Below are 21,722 nucleotides of genomic sequence, written 5' to 3'. Positions count from 1 at the left end.
ATCAATGAAATTGTTAGACGAGATCAACACCCAAAGATTATATAAAAAGCTATATATAAACTATCAAAATTTGTTCTTCATAATGAGGTACAGTGCTTTTATTAGCTCCGCTGTCAGCGACGCGGAGCTTATCAAATGGGTTGATTTTCCGTCGTCGTCGTCCGTCAACAGTTGCCTTCTCCTCTGAAACAGCAAGTCCAGTTGCTTTGAAATTTTATATACAGTTCACTTAGGGTGACCTCATATCAGTTTGTTCAAATCATGGTGAAATTTGCATATTTGTATTTTTGGGGCATTTTTTGGTGTTTTTGGTAAAAAAATCTTCTTCTCTAAAACCACTTGTCCGATTGCTTTGATATTTAATATGCAGTTTACTTAGGGTGACTACAGTCAGATTTGTTCAAATCATGGTGAAATTTGCATATTTGTATTTTTAAGGCAATTTTTATCATTTTTGGTGAAAAAATCTTTAAAAATCTTCTTCTTCAAAACTACCAGTCAGATACCTTTGATATTTGGTACATACGTCCCCAGGGATGATCTATTTCAGATTTGTCCAAATTGTACAGAAATATGCAAATTTGCATTTTTAAGGCAATTTTTGCCATTTTTGGTCAAAAAATGTATTTCTCAAAAAGAACTGGTCTGATAGTTTTGAAATTTGGTATACAGGTTTCTATAGATGAACTAAGTAATACATATTGAATTTCTGATGAAATCTGTAATTTTGTACTTTTGGGGCAATTTTTGCCATTTTTGGTCAAATAATGTAAATTTACAAAACTACTCATTTGATAGGTTTGAAATTTGGTAAACAGGTTCCTACAGATGAACTAAATGATATTTATGGAAATTATGATGAAATCTGCAATTTTGTATTTTAATTTTTGGGCAATTTTTTCCACTTTCAGTCAAAAAATGAATATTTCCACAACAGGTTCCTGCAGATCACCTTAATGATATTTATCGAAATTATGATGAAATCTGCAATTTTTTAGCTACTATAGACTATAGTCTATAGAAGCTATTGGGATGGGTATCCGTCCGGCGTCCGTCGTCAGTCTGTATGTATGTATGTATGTATGTATGTATGTATGTATGTATGTATGTCCGTTTGTGAGGCGTCCGTCCACTCAAATATCTTGAGAACCGCAGTACTTACTGATTTGATATTTGTTGTGTAGATGAAAAATATGATTTTGAGAAACTATTTTTTTTTATTTTTTGATATTGTTGAAAATAGGCAAATTAATGCCAAAAAAGGTGGTTTTGGTAAAAAATCTTCTTCTTCATAACCGCTGGTCAGACAGCTTTGTTATTTGGTATACAGGTCCCTAGGGATAACCCAACTTAGATTTGTTCAAATTGTGATGAAATATGCAAATGTGTATTTTTAAGGAATTTTTTTGTCATTTTTGGTCAAAATTTGACTTACATTGTATGTAATTCTTGTACTGTATAAACCCTATCAATTCACCCAGAAAAAAATAATTAATATGATTTTAAATAATTGAATTATTAGGAAATCATCAAAGCCAAAATAATTTTAGTGTGGAATTATCAGAAAGTTCAACTTTTTTTGACAGTTCATAGTGAAATGCTTAACATCTTGGAGGATTAAAACATGTAAAGGCAACTTTCCTGAATCCCAACTTTGATATATTCTGAACCACCATTTATGTTATCTAAAAGAAATTGCTCATAATAGTTTGTCATGATAGGGTGGTCAAATAAATAGAGATAGAGAAAGTTCTTATTTCCATTTATGGTTTACTTGGTAAGGATAAAATAAGATTACTTTTTGAGGAAAAAAATAGAGTGGTCAATTAAAAGAGTGGTCAAAGTGATAGGGTTTTTATGGTAAAGCTGAGCTGTAAGATTCCTCGTGCTATTTATAGCAATTATGCAATCTGTGTAAACAGTGCAATGAAAGTTACATGATTCCTTATAATGCTTTTGATGACCTTGAACTTCTTAAGTTACAAACATTTGTCTCTTCAGTGTGCTTTCTCTGAGTACGTACTGTCTCAACTTATTCAACAGAACTTACTTACAATGTTAATTTGAAAGTTAAAATATGCTTGGTTAATAGGATGAAAATACTGATATTAAAAGATAACCTGCTCAAGATTCTTTATAACCTGACAGATACGCTGTTTTTTTATGACGTAAATCTTGATTTAAGCAAGTCTTGTTTACTTTAATTAGAATGTAATTAACTCTCGTTTATTTGCTATTATAGACTAATATAGTCTCATGAAATATGCAAATCTGTATTTTTATGGAATTTTTTTCCCTTTTTGGTCAGGCCATCCTGAAATGAGCTATCAAAGATATCCATCTTCTTCATCAATACATGTGTCACAAAAGGTTATTCTCTACATAACACAGCAGAGCTCTGTCAACTGTTGAGTCGCTTGTTTTTTTCAAAACCACTGGTCAGACCGCTTTAATATTTGGTTTACATGTCCCTAGGATGACCTTAGTGAGATCATTTCATACAGTCAGGAAATACTTAATTTTGTATCCATGTCTATAAGTAGCTTCAGGACTTTGGCCCTATGTTTTAATTTTGGGGCAATTTTTGCCATTTTTGGTCAAAAAATGTCTTTCTCAAAAAGTACTGATCTGATAGCTTTGAAATTTGGTATGCAGGTTTCTACAGATGAGCTAAGTAATATGTATTGAATTTCTGATGAAATCCTGTAATTTTGTATTTTTGGAGCAATTTTTGAAATTTTCGGTCAAAAAATGTGTATTTCCGAAACTACTCATCTTATAGCTTTGAAATTTGGTATACAGGTTTCTACAGATGAACTAAATGATATTTATTGAAATTATGATGAAATCTGCAATTTTGAATTTTTGGGCAATTTTTTCCATTTTGGTCAAAAAATGTGTTTCTCAAAAAGTACTGGTCTAACAGCTTTGAAATTGGTATACAGGTTTCTATAGATGAACTAAATTTGATCTTTTGAAATTATGATGAAATCTGCAATTTTTAGCTCCCATAGCCATATGTATATATGGTAATGGAAGCTATTCTTATAGGCTAGGGAAATGTCTGTATGTATGTATGTCTGTATGTCTGTATGTCTGTGTGTCTGTATGTCTGTATGTCTGTATGTCTGTCCGTCAACATCAAAAACTCCAAAACCGCTGTACATTTCATCTTGATATTTGGTGTGTACATGGATGATGGGCTGTAGATGAGATTTTGTTCAAATGAAGTTGTCATTGCCAAAAATATGCAAATTAAGTGAAAAAATGTAAAAACAGTCAAAATTGAAAAAACTCAATAACCACTGAGCAGATTACATGAAAAATTAGCATGTAAGTACTTTGGGCTGACATGAAATGATTGTGCACATCTTGGGTCAGTATCTTGGACTTTCTATTTTTCATGAATTTTTTTGTAATTTTCTCCCATTTTTGGTCAAAAAATCTCCTGCTCTGAAACCACAAGTCCGATTGATTTGAAACTTGGTATGGAAGTGCATAGGAGTGACCTTTCCCAAATTTGGGCAAATCGTGGTGAAATTTGCATATTTTTAGTTTACACGTCCATAGACTCCCATGTATAAGGCAGATCTCCATAGACTCCCATGTATAAGGCCACGAAAAATAAAAATTTATTTTCTCATCGTATTCATATTGCAAAAAGGATGCAGTGACACAATTTTTAGTCCCCACGGATGAAGTCCAGTGAGCTTATAGATTGGGTCATGTCCGTCTGTTCGTCCATCCGTGAGTCCATCCGTTCACGCAGATATCTCGGATATTTTGGCAAAATGTCATGTGACCTCGGTGACCTTTGACCTCAAATATACATATTTGTCCATAACTCAGTAACCACAAGTGCTACAGCCTTCATGTATGGTATGATGGGACACCTTATGACGCCACATATTGTACCTCATTAATTATGTGCATATCTAATTTTGAGCGAGCCAATAGAGCTAGAGGTCTGATTTTTGGTATATAGGGATAACTTGGCAATACAATTTTTTTGACAAAATGTCATGTGACCTCGGTGACCTTTGACCTCAAATATACATATTTGTTCATAACTCAGTAACCACAAGTGCTACAGCCTTCATGTATGGTATGATGGGACAGCTTATGATGCCACATATTGTACCTCATTAATTATGCACATATCTAATTTTGAGCGAGCCAATAGAGCTAGAGGTCTGATTTTTGGTTTATAGGGATAACTTAGCAAAACAATTTTTTTGACAAAATGTCACGTGACCTCAATGACCTTTGACCTCAAATATACATATTTTTCCATAACTCGGTAACCACAAGTGCTACACCCTTCATGTGTTGGTATGATTGGACACCTTATGACGCCACATACTGTACCTCAATAATTATGCGCATATCTCATTCTGAGCGAGCCAATAGAGCTGGATGTCTGATTTTTGGTATATAGGGATAACTATAGGAGAGAAATTTTTTGACCAAATGTCATGTGACCTCGATGACCTTTTACCTAAAATATATGTTTATGTCAATAAATAAGTAACCACAAGTGCTATGTCCTTTGTATTTAGTAGGATGGGAGACCTTATGACAACACACGCTTTACCTCATTAATTATGTACAATCTAATTCTGGGCAAGCGAATAGAGCTAGAGATCTGATTTTTTTGCATATAGGGATTAATTAGCAATATAATTTTTTTTTTCAAAATGTCATGTGACCTCGATGACCTTTGACCTTGATTATACATATATATGCATATTTCAGTAACCACAAGTTCTATACCCTCCAATTTTGATAGGATATTAGACCTTAAGATGTCACATCTTGTACCTCATTTATAATGCGCATATGTATTTCTTGGCTGGCCAATACTGCTAGAGGTCTGATCTTTTTTCCCGATTTAGAACCATAACTTAGACATGCCTCATGTGTTTCAAATTGGGAACAACGACATAGACCTATGTGCCCATAGATCTCAACATATACACTCCAGTGATACTTCTTAATGACCACATTTTCCTGCCCCATCAAGACTAATACTCCTATTACAAGTGGGGACTATGTCATTGTAAATGACTTGTTGAGTTAATGGTTGTATCACAGTATTCGATATATCTAATTCTGTATTTTTTCCATTTTATATTCTGAATAATCACATTAAACATATTTCACTGTCTCCAGTACATTTCATTTAAGTATTTTCACTTCATGCACTTTATCCCTTTCACACATGTTCAAATATCTGACCAGAGAACAAACACTAAATAGTCCAGGATGGGAGCTACAGTGTCATTGACGCTATTTTTATTTTTTAGGGCAATTGTTGCCATTTTTGGTCAGAAAATTTTATTCTCAAAAAACTACTCATCAGATAGCTTTGATTGACATGTTCTTAGGGATGATCCGATGTGATATATTCAAAGTATGATGAAATCTTCAATTGTGTATTTTTGCAGCTATTTTAGCCATTTTTTTCTGGCCATTGCATTGAGCTATCAAAGATTTCCACCTTCTTCATCAACATGTGTCAAAAATAGTTATTCTCTACATAAACACAGCGGAGCTATATCGGCCGCTAGGTCGCTTGTTAGAAGTTGACAGCAGGTGAAATTGGATTTCTGTAACAGCATATTTGCCTGCTGGGATTTAGAGAAATGTTATTGAAAGCAGGGAAATTGATAACAACTTCATAAATCATCACAAGATATCAGGTGGTTAACTTAAACGGTTGATGCTTGGGCAAAAGAGACAATCTCTCATTGAGTAGCTGACAATATCGCTCCAAGTGAGTACAGTATGCTATCGTCATAAGTGTTATATCAGTGACTTAGAAGCCATGGATAATAGAAGCATTCACACAGTAAACTTAACTAATTGCATTTAACCTCAACTCCTCCTTCCACCTCCTAAATGAAAGTTTATTATGCAGATTCCTTTAGGTATCTTAAATTATGTGTGCAGAAATGGGGGTGAAATTTGCATGTTTGTATTTTTAGGGTATTTTTTTCTGTGTCTTATCAAAAAATCTTGTTTTCTGAAAATGCTCGTCTGATTGCTCTGAAAGTTAATATTCATGTTCCTCAGAATGACCTCAGTCATGCTTGTACAAATTGTATTGATATTGTCATATTTGTAATTTTGGGGCAATTTTCCCAATTTTTGATAAAAATTTTTTTTATCCAAAATCTACTGATTTGATAGCTTTGATATTTGGTATACAGGTATCTAATATTAATCTCGATATAATGTATCGAAGTTATGTTGAAACTGACAATGTTTTTATTTTTGGGTCAATTTTTGCCTTTTTTTTGGTCAAAAAAGTTTTCTTCTAAAACTACTGATCTGGTAACTTTGATATTGAGTGCACAGGTTCCTAGGGTTTATGTTAATAAGGTGTATTGAAATAAGGATGAAATCTGCAATTTTTTTTTTGACGGCAATTTTTCTCATTTTTGGTCAAAAAATTTGTTTCTCAAAATTTACCAGTCGGATTGCTTTGATATTGAGTAAACAGATTCTTAGGGTTTTTGTTAATATGATATATTGAAATTAGGTTGAAATCCGGAATTTTAAACTTTTGGGGCAACTTTGTGAAACTGTCAATTTTACCGGGATATCTTTCATTTTGTATTTTAAAGACTTTTTTGGGGGTAATTTTATACCTACTGGAACTAAGAGTATAAAATGTGGTGATTTAGTAAGCATTTTATATAGTAAACTGTATTTGGTGTTGAAATCAGGAAAAATATAATTTGAAAACATAGCTGAGGTGATTTTAGAAAGTTTTGTTTCCAACAAATATATTCAAAAATTTTTTTTCAATTTTTCAGAGTGAGGGAGGGGTGGGGCTGCTGGCAGATTTTGAAAAAAATTCTAAACAAATGTCTATAAAAAAATCAGCCAGAGAAGGTTTGACAAAAAGAAAAGGTGGGAGAGTGGGGAAAAAAAGAATGTACAATGGATCGGATAAAAAAGATAACGTAATGTACCTCATCTATCTTCCAGACACCACCCCCCCCCTTTATGAAATGGTCCACCCCTGATTTATTTTTGCACGCAATTAACCATGCAGTGTATTTTAGTTTTAGATGTCAAGTTAGGTAAGGATTTGAAAGGAATAGTCAAGTTCACCACATTTAAATTTCTTAACTTTATCTCTTGTGTCATCATCCTTGTGTAATTGGTTAAGTTTGGAAGTTGTTCCAGATGTGGATGCACCAGCTGTTATGGAAGAAAACAATGTTTACTTTTCCCTGTAGGGTTTCTGAGTTAATGATTGTATGTTGAAATCTCTCCATGTATCTGGTGTATGGGCAAAATGTAAACATTGGTTGCATGTTATATATTTCAGTCTATGTCAAATATTGTTCATGAAAACTCAAGAACAGTTTGCTGTGTGCTTGTAAAAGATAACATACACATGTATTTGTCAATACAAAAACTGCCTTGCAGATTGATTGATTGTCTTAAAAATTATCACAGAAGTAGAAAAGGAAAAGAAACTAATCAAATTGATGTAACATATTCTCCCTGAATGCCTGTAGGCCTATACTTAACTATTTTATCATTACATTCAGCTGTTTGTTATATCTTTATCACTCTCCATGGGCCAAGGCACACTTGGGGGCCAATGTCATCACTCTGTGCCAGTCTTTGTATGTCAGTCTGTCTGTATGTATGTCCATGTTTCATACAATTGTTGGCTTGTTTAGATAACTACCAGTATATGGGAGCGAACAGTAATATTGTCACTATCTTTCATGTCTGGAGCCATAATTCAGACATATATCAACCGATTTTAGTCAAAGTTGGTACAAGGACATTGACCTATGTCATAAGTGTGCATGTCTATTGGTTTCACAATCCAGTGCAAAATGGCTGCCTGGTGGCCATTTTGTTATGATTTTTCATGGACAAAGCCATAACTCAGACACATTTCCACCAATATCATTCAAGTAGATACAAGGACACTGACCTATGTCATACATATGCACATCAATTTGTTTTAGGGCATGTAGCAGTATCATGTCAATTATTGAATTTTCATTTTTCTATTTCTAACATGTCCCAGATCCAATTAAAACAGATTTAATACAAAACATTGTCACTTTTATTATTTGTAGGTAAAAACTTTGTAGAATTTGACGTTAGCTATGACAGTATGTTTGGATATACACTTTGGGGTATGGGGTAAGTTTTGGTCATATTTCATGAAAACTGTACAAAATATTGCCTGTTATAATATGTTATTGTAAAGACAAGTAAATTACCTTTCTAATGTTACCAATCAAGCCACGTTATATTCAACAAGCTTAGCAGACGACTTATAACAAGATAGATTTAACAAAAATGTATGCTAGTCGGCAATAGTGAGATTTTGTGGTATTCTTCAAAATATGCCTGTTACAGCTAAAGAATCCTAATATATTTCTGTTAAAAGTCTATTTCATATTTCTGATATGTTTCTGTAGCAATAAAACAGATTCCATAAAAAACATTGCCCTATATTTCATGTCTGGGTAAAAAATTGGTACAATTAGACGTTACGTTTGGTATCATTTGAAATGTTAACTAAGCTTAGTCTTTAAAATGATGCATTGCAACAGGCAGTATCTTGAATAGTTTTCATGGAATATGACCAAAACTTACCCCATACCTTAAACTTTGTATCGAATATTACACCTTTCAAATGATACCAAACAAGCCAGGGTATATTCAATAACAAGCTCAGCAGACGACTTATAAGAAGACAGATTTAACAAAAACGCATGCAAGTCAGGAATACTGAGATTTTGCAGTACCCTTCAAAATATGACTGTTACAGCTATAGAATCCCATTATTTTTTCTGTTAAAAGTCTATTTCATATTTCTAACATGTCCCAGTAGCAAATAAAACAGATTTAATACAAAACATTGCCAAATTTTTTATGTCTTGGTAAAAAATTGGTAGAATTTGACATTAGCTATGACAGTACTTTTTGATGTAAACTTTGGGATATGGGGTAAGTTTTGGTCATATTTCATGAAAAATATACAAGATATTGCATGTTACAATATGTCATTTTAAAGACCAGATAATTATCTGTCTAATGATACCTAAAAGTTAGGTTATATTCAATAACAAGCTTAGCTGACGACTTATAAGAAGACAGATTTAACAAAAACGCATGCGAGTCAGGAATACTGAGATTTTGTGGTACCCCTAAGAATACGATTGTTACAGCTATAGAATCCCTATGTTTTTCTGTTAAAAATCCATTTCATATTTCTGATATGACCCATCACCAAATAAAGCAGGTTGAATACAAAATATTGCCCGATTCTTTATGTCTAGGTAAAAAATTGGTAGAATTTGACATTAGCTATGACAGTAATTTTTGATGTAAACTTTGGGATATGGGGTAAATTTTGGTCATATTTCAAAAAAACTAGTAAATTACCTTTCTAATGAAACCTAACAATTTAAGTTATATTCCAAAACAAGCTCAGCAGATGACTTATAAGACGACAGATTTGACAAAAACGCATGCAAGTCAGGAAAACTGAGATTTTGCTGTACCCTTCAAAATGTGACTGTTACAACCACAAAATTCCGATATATTTTTCTGTTTAAAGTCTATTTTATATTTTTGACATGACCCATTACAAAATAAAACAGATTAAATAAAAAAACATTGCTCAATTTTTATGTCTACGTAAAAAATTGGTAGTATTTGACATTAACTACAACAGTAATTTGTGATGTAAACTTTGGGGTATGGGGTAAGTTTTGGTCATTTCATGAAAATTATACAAGATACTGCATATTACATTATGTCATTCTAAAGACTAGTAAATTACCTTTCTAATGATACCTAACAAGTTAGGTTATATTCCATAACAAGCTCAGCAGATGACTTATAGGAAGACAGGTTTAACAAAAGCGCATGCAAGTCGGCAACACTGTGATTTTGCGGTACCCTTCAAAATATGACTGTTGCAGCTGTAGAGTCCAAGTCGGCAACACTGTGATTTTGCGGTACCCTTCAAAATATGACTGTTGCAGCTGTAGAGTCCCAATATTTTTTCTGTTAAAAGTCTATTTCATATTTCTTACATGTTCCTGTACCAAATGAAACAGATTTCATACAAAGCGTTGCATTTTTAGCTGCTATAAACTATAGTCTATAGAAGCTATTGGGATGGGTATCCCATGGGTATGTATGTATGTATGTATGTATGTACCGGTATGTCCATTTGTGAGGCATCTGTCCACTCAAATATCTTGAGAACCACAGTACTTACTGATTTGATATTTGTTGTGTAGATGAAAAATATGATTATGAGAAACTTTTTTTTAAATTTTTTTTGATATTGTTGAAAATATGCAAATTAGTGCCAAAAAAGGCGTTTTTTTGTAAAAAATCTTCTTCTTCATAACCGCTGGTCAGACAGCTTTGTTATTTGGTATACAGGTCCCTAGGGGTAACCCAATTTAGATTTGTTCAAATTGTGATGAAATATGCCAATCTGTATTTTTAAGGAATTTTTTGGTCATTTTTGGTCAAAACTTTATTTTATCAAAACTGCTCGTCTGACAGCTTTGATATTTGGTATAAAGATTCCTACAGATGAACTAAATATCATATATTGAATATATTATGAAATCTGCACTTTTGTATTTTTGGTGCAATTTTTGCCATTTTTGGTCAAAATATTTGTTGTTTGGGAAAAGCAATTGTACCAATGTCTGTATATCACTTACCAGCTCTAGACACAAGGCGGTGTAGCTTTAGTCTTGCAGGTACATGCAAACCACACTACTAACGTAATGTTCAAGAAGTCTTTTAATTTTCAGCCAAAAAGCAACATTAATATACATCTGGTCCAATAGCTTTCAGATCGGATTTAGGCTTAGCCTCCTAGAGATATTTCACCGTTCAAATTTATCAAATTTTCATAAAGTTTGCATTTCCTTTAAAAACAATACTGTGTCTTGAACCTGTCATTCTATTACTTCAAAATACATCTTTCAGCATTCCAGGGATGACCTCATTTGGCTTCGTTCAAGTGAGTTGGGTACATTTCTATAATATTTTGTGTAAGAATATGTTGTCTCTAAATCTGTATTTGGAATAATCTGTATGGGTTTCAAACCACTCACACTTATCTTGAAACCATAGCCTGTGTGTGTATGTGGTTATTGGCGTGCGTACACAGTACAGTTGTCCTAATCTTTGCATTTATTGTTTGGTATATTTTCCCCCTTGTGTTTGACTTTAGATTGCAGACATTAGGTTGGTTCAAGTATGTACCACTATATCTTATCTTCAAAAAGGGTGGTGGTATAGTGTATGACATATTCAAACTCACAAAATATATATGCATGTACTTAATGCATGAAGACACACAAACTCATGTTTGTATAAGATTTGCCTTGTATATAATGCAGTGTTGAATCTAGGATAGAAAAATTTTTAATTAAGTTACATGCAAATATGCGGGCATAATGGTTTTTTGAGTGCCTTTCAAAGTACATTCAAAGTGTTATCACCTGTTTTAACTTCATGACTTCATTTCTGAAATGCAATCCTTTATAGAGAACCAGACATAGCACACTGGTTTATTCAAACCATGTACAAAGCAGGATTCAAATAACGTCTAAATATTATTTGGGACACCAAACCCACTCTCAGCCTGTCCTCCCAAGTCTATGTGTTGGTGAAATTTCATTACTACACAGTAACAAACTTGAAACTAGATTAGGCTACACAAAATGAGTGAATTGTTTATCTGATTTTAATCAGATTTACTTAGCTATGCTGAAAGTTTGATGAGTTTGACATGCTGATTATTTGCATACACTGAATTTCTTTTACTGAATAATTCAGAGTTTGGTAGCATGCTATGATCAAGTGAATGTCACTGGAGCATAAGCTTTCAAAGACATATAGATCTACAGATGCAAGGGTAAAATGAAACAATGGAGCAGAAAACCATTATAAAATTCAGTTGCACAGCCTTGTGTTTGTCAGAGTATATGTAGGGTGATCTCAAAGAATGCTGTTGATTGAACGCCTTAAATTCTTGCATCTGTGTTCACCTGTTAGTCCATGCTTTGTTGCACTGGCAGACTTTGAGAATCTATACAACATCTTTTGAATGCTGTGTCATACATGGCCCATCATCATCTACTTCAGTAATATTTTGATCAGCTATGTAACTAACTTTATAGCACCAACAGTCATTCAGTGAGAAGATGCTTAGTTTTTATTCAGTTCTGTTTCTATGTGATGTTTTTTTGATGATTTTAACTAAGTGAAACCAGCTGAGGAAAACCAAATGTGTTATATTTATCATCAGTCAATATTCTTGAGATAAAATATACCATAAAAATACATTACTGGCACTGTATCAGGTGAAAACACGAAGATGTTAGGTGTTAGTGACATATATTTGTCTATATCCTAGATTTAACACTACTATGTGAATGAGTATAATGCACTTTATTAGGGTCTAATGCACTTTATACAGGTCAGTATGCTCTTAGTTGATTGAATAGAAATGATTCTAATATTAATTATTGGAATTCATGTATTCTTGTATCTGATTGATGGCATATGCACTGTGGTGCTCTTAGGTAGATATTGCAATAAGTATATATTGCTTTGTTGTCGGAGTGTCTCATATTCTCCTCCACCCTTTTCTTTTGTTGCCTTTCTTTCAATAGCCTATGACAAGCAAAAAGGATTCTTGAAAAATAGTTAATGAGATTATACCATCCTTTTATGGATTACATATAATGTCCTATGATGATAAGTAACAGTTGACAAGGCATCATACTGTACTTGCACATCAATCATTCAAGTCATAGATGAACTGAATGATCCTGTCAGATTTGCACTTGTAAATATTTTGTAACTCTTTTTCAGAGGTTGGCATGTTGACATATGTATCTTACCGTATGACTTCATTGATGAGGTGAGTCTGACAGAATAGTATATACAGTGCATTAGATTTTATTGGTGTCTTGAAAAGAGAGAGACGTACATTTGAGAGACTGAGTGGCCCTGGATGTCATGTATTGCATTAAAGTCAGATACTTCACTGAACAAACAAAAGATAATCAAAATGTACATAGCTATATCATGTGGTGAATCCTTTTAAAAAACCAATAGGTTTGAATTCAATAATAAATTAATATTCTATTGTTAACATGCTGGTTAATATTGAATCTTTAACTTCACCAGAAAAAAATGTCATCACATATTATAAGACAGAAATGAGAATAATGCAAGAACATTAAATATTGATATCTCTCTCTTGAAATACAGAGATGATATATTTGGTATGTGTATCAGAGCACAAGGCAAGCTAGATCAGTTCACACAAAAAATAAACAAAATGCATCTGGCCTTCAGATTTCATTTGAAAGTACATCGTAAGAAATAACATATCTTGACCAAATTATTGACAAAGGTCAAATGATGCAATAGAAAAATTCTCACACAAAAACATCAGCCACATTTCAAAGGTTACTCAGAAAGTCATGACAATCTACTAGCGCAGTTAAGAGCCTCAGCAGTTTCAAAACATTCTGATACATTTCAACATGCAACAACAAAAGTAACTTTACTCATAAACTCAAACACTCATAAAATATCACAAGGTCAAGGATAAAAACAACAGGAAATATCAGAGATTGTTACATAGACATGCAAAGTACTAAACATAAGAGAAACTCAAACAGAAGCAAATTTAAACAAACTATGAAGGAATCTGATCTTCACCAATATGAAGAAAAAAGTGACTTAGTGGCCATTGAGCTCCAATGCCATGTTTGACATAAAATGTATGACAGATGTTTGTAAAGAATTTGTACAGTAAATATCATCAGAGCAGTTGATTATGCTGTCTTAGAGGTGATTTTTTATAAACCTGAAAAGACAAATATCCAAAACATTCTTAGAAGAAAATTTCTGAAGACTTTAAGATACTAATCTTTGCATGCAACAAAGACATAAGTTACACCCACAAATGAAACAAAGTGTCCTAACACAATAGTAATTTGACTTCACAACAAAATATGTTTGTCAAGTGGTGCTTTGCTGTGTAAAGAATTCAAAATAAACCTTACAGTCACTCGTCCTACATTCATTATATTATAAATTGCAATATGTACTTATTTTTCAAAGGACAATGACAGTGACAAAGCTCTAGGTATGTCGGATAAATTTCAGTTGGTACTGCAGGTTGCAAGAAAGGTACAAAACCTAATGGGAAAAGCTGCAGACAGTCTTGAAAAATTAAAGAAGTAAGTTACTGCATGTTCTCTACCTATCTAATGCTAGATATGTTGCCTACTTTTTTCAGTTACCAAAAGTCCAGGGAGTGAATTATAAATAGTTCATTTTTTTTTTCAAATTTTCTATTTCTATAGCATTTCTTGATAGAATTTTTTCAAATATTGCTATGGTAATGGTTGTTTTGCATGCATGCACTTTTGTTCCTGGTATCGTACATGCCTGTGTCTGTATCCTATGGAGTTTTTTGGTACAGTAAATTTCGGTGTTAGTGGTGCAGAGTCCAGTATTAGTGATGAGCAGTATATTTATTTGTGGTGGCATTGAATGCTATTTTGACCTTTGACCTCAAAGTGGTTTCAGGTCAACACAAGGAAAATTTGACATGATGTCATTATTATTTTGTTACATATCTCATGATGACCAAGCCACAGAGTCTGTGGAGAACTGTCATAGACTTATGAGTTTATGCGAATAATTCTGCTAATAAAATTAATATAAGAATTTCTCCACTGTGTGAGTTGAACTTTTTATTTGGCCATATCCTTAGCAGATGGACTGGACAACTACCTAGCCAATGCACAATTGTACGACAAATTGCACATACAGGACTTACTGAAAACTTTACTTTTTCAACTTTGCTAATAAAATTGAACTCTAGAAGGTATATCGTGATAAGGTTATTCACAAAATACTCTTATTTATCTCCTCATAGATCGCATGCTTATAGTATTGTCCTTGAATATCTTGGACCTAGCTCTGCCGCACAATGTACTGGGACATAAATCACAATAATTTTGTGAATAACCATGTATTATGTGCCCTCCATTTACCTCTTTAATCCAGTTCCTGATATCAAGGCTCAACTTTGACATAAGGCAAAAGATATGATTTGGCCACACCAGTAATGGCCCTGGAACATGGCCCTGGTCACAGAGATCATTTCCATAATGAACAAACAATGATGCTGATTTGGATCACTGTCTGAAAACTTACTACATTATTATCATTTGTTTTGCCTTTCCTTCCTAATATTTTTCAAGTTTTATAATTATTTTTTTGATTATTGTTATTATTATTATTATTTTTCACCATACTGTATCCACAGAAAATATAGAAGTGTAATAAAGTTATTATTATCATGTTGTCAATTTCAGTCTTGTAATGTGGGAACATCCTGAATCAACACGGAAGCTGTATTTTTTCTGCAGTGTTGCCTTTGTTGCATCCATATTCTTGCCTGGCAAACTTCTCTTTAAGATTACAGGTGAGTAAAGTTGTACTGACAATAACAATTTCTTGGCCTCACAGGGTTTTAGGGAATCCCAGTACCATTACTGTTTTTTCACCACGATTGTATTGAAATACTACAGGGAGCTCCAGTAATATGATTTGGAAACTCTTGTGCCATTTACCCAACACCTGTGATTTTAAAAGCTAATGGCTTACTAAAGGGCCATGTCCCTGTATAAGTGAATCTCTCCATATGGCTGTAGACCATGAATGAGCTCATAGCATAAAAATTACAAACTGAAATGTTGTGTGAACTTTGTAATACAGATTTGGTGAATATCTAAAACCGATTGCATTTCCATACGTCTTGAAAATGTGCTTTCTTTATCATGAATAATGTGGATTTGATATTGTTGAAAATGCGCAGATTAGTGCCAATAAAAGGCGCTTTTGGTAAAAAATCTTCTTCTTCATAACCGCTGGTCAGACAACTTTGTTATTTGGTATACAGGTCTCTAGGGATAACCCAACTTAGATTTGTTCAAATTGTGATGAAATATGCAAATCTGTATTTTTAAGGAATTTTTTGTCATTTTTGGTCAAAACTTTATTTCATCAAGACCACTCATCTGACAGCTTTGATATTTGGTATACAGGTTCCTACAGATGAACTTAATATGATATATATTGAATGTATGATGAAATCTGCAATTTTGTATTTTTGGTGCAATTTTTGCCATTTTTGGTCAAAAAATGTGTTTCTCAAAAACTACTCGTCTGATGCCTTTGATATTTGGTATACAGGTTCCTAGGGGTTGTCCTAGTGTGATATATTGAAATTTGATGAAATCTTCAACTTTTTTTTCGGTAAATTTTTGCCATTTTTGGTCAAAATAGTTGTTTCTCAAAAGTTAGTCATCTGATAGCTTTGATATTTGGTATACAGGTTCCTAGGCTTTATCTTAATGTAATATATTGAAATTATGATGAAATCATCAATTTTGTATTTTTGCAGCTAATTTTACCATTTTTGGTCAGGCCATCCTGAAATGAGCTATCAAAGATATCCACCTTCTTCATCCGTACATGTGTGTCACAAAAAGTTATTCTCTACATAACACAGCAGAGTTCTGTTGACTGTTGGGTTGCTTGTTTTTTCAAAACCGCTTTAATATTTGGTTTACAGGTCCCTAGGATGACCTTAGTGAGATGCTTTCATACAGTCAGGAAATACTTAATTTTGTATCCATGTCTATAGTAGCTTCAGGGACTTTGGCCCTATGTTTTCAAATTGTTTGGTTAAAATTTGATAGTCTTATTTTTAGGGCAATTTTTGCCATTTTTGGTCAAAAAATCCTCTTCTCTGAAAACACTGGTGCCATTGCCTTGAAACTTGGTATGCATGATTGTTTGGTTGGCCTCCATCAGATTTGTGGCAAAATTTTCATATTTGTACTCTTAAGGGCGATTTTCCCAATTTTTGTTAAAAAGAATTATTTTCTCCTAAATTTCTTGTTGGACTGCTTTGAAACTTAATACCCTTGATCTTAGGGTTGTCTTCTGTTGGATTTGTTGAACCTGGTGAAATTTTCATATTTGTATTTTTAGGGCAATTTTTTTTTTCATGTACCGTATGGTGCCATAACTCAGGCACATCTCAACGAATTTTATTGTAAGTTGGTACAAGGACATCAACCCTTGTCATACATATGCGAGTCAATTTGTTTCACGATGCGATTCAATATGGCCGTGTGGCGGCCATTTTGTTATGATTTTTTCATGTCCCGAACCATAACTCAGACATGTATCACCCGATTTTATTCAAAGTTGGTACAAGGACATCGACTTATATCATGCATATGTACGTCAATTCGTTTCACGATATGATCCAATATGGTCACATGCCGGCCATTTTCTTACAATTTTTTCATGTTGAGAGCCATAACTTTGGCACATCTCATCTGATTTTGTTCAAAGTTCATACAAGGACATTGACCTATGTCATACATATGCACATGACTTTGTTTCACGATATGATTCAATATGTCTGCATGGCGGCCATTTTGTTTTGCTTTTTCATGTCCAGAGCCATAACTCAGGCATATCTCAACCGATTTTATCCAAAATGGTACCAGGACATTGATTTATGTCATACATATGCACTTCGATTTTTTTTACGGTTAGATCAAATACAATGTTTGCATGGTGGCCATTATGTTACGAGTTTTTCATGTCTGCAGCCATAATGTAAACATGTATCAACCAATTTTATTCAAAGTTGATACAATGACATTGATGTATTGTCATATTATGTAATAGATATGCATTTCAATTGGTTTCACAATCCAATGCAATATGGCTGCCTGGTGGCCATTTAGTTGCATTTTTTCATGTACAGAGCCAAAACTCAGACATATTTCCACTAATATCATTCAAAGTTAGTACAAGGACATTGACTTACATCATACATATCCACATCAATTTGTTTCACGGCATGTAGCAGTAAAATGTCAATTATTGAATTTTTGTAATTTGGCTGATATGTCAAGAAAAGCTGTATCAAATTTGATGAAACTTGGTACAGATGTTGATCTCATTGTGTTGTAAATACAATTCAATGACACTTAGCAGTATCGTTAAATTAATTGCTAATTTGCATTTACATGATGAACTTTTGTTTTTAGGGGAATGTCCAGAAGCTCTGCATCAAACTGTATAAAATATGGTACTGGCAATAATCTATCAGTGTTATGATAGGATGCAAAAATGTTTGGTAACATCCTGTCGATTAATTACTAATTGACTCATTTAATGACCTTTTGTAATTAGGATGGTGGCCTACATTGGTTTTATGTTTTGACCACCATGGAACTCATTCTCAGCCATTAACCCTTTCACCCCAGTTCCCTGTATACAGGTCCAACTTTACCATAGAAAACAGTGGATTTGGGACAAACCATGGTGGTGAAAGGGTTAAGCCCCATATGTATCGCAGTATTTTTAATCACAGACCTAATTAATGAAGAGGACTCTATCCTCTCCGAGAATTTGTAATTAAAGTACTCATTAACAAGTGGGGACTCGACTGTGTCATCAACAATGACTTGTTTTATATATCTTTTTTTTGTTTCGTTCATCATCCAACAGGCGCTAGCCCATTTACAGAATGAGGTACCCATAACCCACTACTCAAAAGAGCACTGAGGAGTAAAGTGCCTTGCTCAGGGGCACAACACCAAGCTAGAGTCTCAAACTCACCGTCCTTTGACAGTGAATCCGATACTCTGGATCTTTCGGGACTTGATCGGGGTCTGGAACTGACCATCCTCTGATAGTGAGTCCGTTACCCTAACCACTGGTCGACGGTGCCTCCTTTTCCTGTATCAAGAAAAACTTTCTCACTTTACTTTGTACTTTTCTCAATTCAAGATGATTTATTTTCTTATTCAAGAACAAACAAGAGGACATTCAATTTAAACTTAATTCAGGAATCTATTTTCTTAATTATCATTTGAACAAGAAAACAAATCTTAATATTAAAATCTCAAACATTCTAGGAAATCTTCCTAGATTCAGATACATTCTTAATCTAAGATTTCCTTCTTTTCGTGAAACAAGAAATATGGGAGTATAGTAAGAAAGAATATCTTGTGAGCAAATACTGTCCAAAAAAATAAGAAAATAAATGTGTTACATGTTTCTTATTTTGGTAATACAGTGGGGAATGGGTTCACTTACAGCATAATGTTAGCAGTTCAGACACTCTCACTCGATCACATACAAAAGAAAAACTTGCCGAGTTTTTTCGTTGTTGTAGATGGAAATGCCAACAAATGAAACAAAACAAAAGAAATCAGAAATTCATCAACAGTTCTTTGACAGATTCTCTCTTCTAGTCCTAGGCATCTTCCGAATGCATTTGCATATCTGAGCATGTCTTGAAAACAGTCACTTTTGATCCAACTGATCGTTCAGTCTCTTGGCATGTTCTTTTGACTTTCTTTAGACTGCAGGAAAAGCTAATGCAACCAAAAAATATTCAATGAAGTATTGTCAATAAATGATTTTGCCTTACAGTATGCCATCAAATATTTACAACTTTCATATGAACATAAGTCAAAATACAGAATAAAGTTTTCAAATAAACTGTCAAGTCTCAAAGACAGAGACATTCAGACATGACATATTTTGAATGACCGTGAAACACCATGTTATTGTGTTTCTTTGCACAGGATTGTTCTTGGGAGTAAAGTTGTTTGTAATCAACAGTGTGTATCGGAAATTCCCAAGGGTCAAGCGCCGGTATGATTCTATGGTGAAGATCTGGAAAGAGTTGCCAACAGATGCTGAACTGAAAACAAGAATGCAAATGGCTGAACGAGAACAAGTAAGTACAAGTATTCAAAATTTTATTCTTGATTTTGCTGTGTTAAACTGTATTTGACAAGCAAAAGTGAACCTTCAGATCTCATTACCACCAATCGTAACATTAGGATATCAGGTTATAATTGTTTAAAATCATGCATTAATTAATTATTTTGATCAGAATGAAAATATCTATCAACATGATCAGGATTCACACTTCTAATCATGTTAACAATTTATGTTTCACAATGACTTTTTTATATCAAAACTGCCTGCAAACATTTGAGTGCAGTGCTATGGAGATATACATTGCTATCATCATCTGCCAGTAAGAAATGGGACTGTTCACATTTGTTCTTAAAGTCAGCAAAATTGAATTCTAGAAAATTGTTCTCTACATTAAAGCACCAAAACTATGAATGTCATGCATTGTTATTGAAGCTAGAGAACATACCGTATTTCGCCGAGTAAACGCCCCCGGGCTCCGCCTTCAAAATGATGAAAATGAACATGGGGGCGTTTAGCCGATCAACTCCCCAGAGATTTATGCTAATTAGGTCAATTTCAGGGGCGAAGAGAGATTTTAGAAATGAAGTGAGCGTAACACAAACTCTCGAATTCATTGATCTTTTCTCTCAACTATTTATTTCAAAATAGCAATAAATAATAAATAATAAATATACAACTCAAAGTAATAATATCAAATAAATCAACTGATGTAACACAAAATCAGAAAAAGAAATCAAAATCAGAAAAAATCAGATGGCTTGAAATTCATAGTGCAAATTCACAACGGCGTTTGTTACTTGTGCTTATCTTGATCTCATGCTAATCACAACTGTCTAAAAAACCACGCAAGTCTTTCTTACTAACTGTTGGCCTATCACTGTCATTGTCATCAAAACCTTCAAAGTCCAGGTCGCTGTCTTCACCATCGTCGTCAAAAAGAAGTCCAACAGCCTCATCACGTAATTCTTCGATGTCACCATTGTTGATGTTCTCGGATATCATGTCATCTTCCGAGCCATCAAGGTTGTTGGCAATCGCTGTCACCAAGAATGACTTCTGGATGATATCGTCGGAAATGCTAGCCCACGCCCGGCTCACCCAGTTCACGACATCCTGCCTCGACGGCTGCTTCAGGTTGCCAGATGCAGTTTGGCAGCCTCCCTGCATGTACCGGACCCATTCTTTACGGATAGCGTCTTTGAACGGCTTGTTGACTGATACGTCCAGGAGCTGAACGATCGACATACAACCAGCGGGTACAAATACGGTATCCGTATCGATGTGGTTGGCGGCTTCCCGAGTAGCAGCAGCATATGTTGGTGGGCTCTGTCGAGAACTAGGAGTCGCCGGACATCGTCAACATTTCGACCCCAAATGTTGTCGTACCAAAACACCATCTTCGCCGATGTCATTAAGCCATTCTCGGTAGCAGTAATGCGGACATTGTCTGGAACACTTAGTCCTTGTAACACCCTTGGCCCCAATCGCCCATTCCGCTCTCTGTAAGAAAATAACAGAAATTGTTACTGCACTTGCACTATCACGTGAGGTCTAATGAAGTTTGATTGGCTAGAACGGTTTTCTGTACCCCCGAAGTAATTGTGTACACACATAATCAGATAATGGCAGGGTAGGCTTGAAAGTGTAATCCAGTCAGACGACGTTACTCGTGCCCCTATGTGACCTTGAATATTCTGGCGGGTATGTAAACAGGTAAACAAGTCATCACAAACGGTAACCGCAGGGGCTCTGACTTCAACGAAACATTGTCTTACCTGAAAATTATGAAGGCTGGGTCCTTATGTCCACTGGCTCGGCAAGACAAGGCGACGTTGAAACCA

The 21,722-nt window shown here is 34.2% G+C and overlaps 1 protein-coding gene across 4 annotated transcripts in view; it reads left to right on the top strand.

The window, feature by feature from the left end:
* The window catches only part of LOC139145768 (GRAM domain-containing protein 4-like), a 61,679-nt gene that overhangs the window by 16,882 nt on the left and 23,075 nt on the right, over positions 1 to 21,722 (top strand). The window contains exons 2-7 of one of the 4 annotated variants that reach the window (XM_070717073.1): positions 8,115 to 8,181; positions 11,255 to 11,278; positions 12,904 to 12,952; positions 14,167 to 14,285; positions 15,432 to 15,541; positions 19,740 to 19,894. In XM_070717073.1, coding sequence (XP_070573174.1) covers positions 8,153 to 8,181; positions 11,255 to 11,278; positions 12,904 to 12,952; positions 14,167 to 14,285; positions 15,432 to 15,541; positions 19,740 to 19,894 — 486 coding nt within the window. In that variant the 5' untranslated portion in view covers positions 8,115 to 8,152. Of the gene's footprint in view, positions 1 to 8,114; positions 8,182 to 11,254; positions 11,279 to 12,903; positions 12,953 to 14,166; positions 14,286 to 15,431; positions 15,542 to 19,739; positions 19,895 to 21,722 lie in introns of those variants that run through there. The other 3 variants (XM_070717074.1, XM_070717071.1, XM_070717072.1) reach the window with 3 other exon arrangements.

This window comes from Ptychodera flava, chromosome 12 (assembly GCF_041260155.1).
Source record: "Ptychodera flava strain L36383 chromosome 12, AS_Pfla_20210202, whole genome shotgun sequence".
NCBI classification, from domain to species: domain Eukaryota; kingdom Metazoa; phylum Hemichordata; class Enteropneusta; family Ptychoderidae; genus Ptychodera; species Ptychodera flava.
Note: the sequence above shows the minus strand (reverse complement) of the source record. Positions and strands in the feature narration are given on the sequence as shown.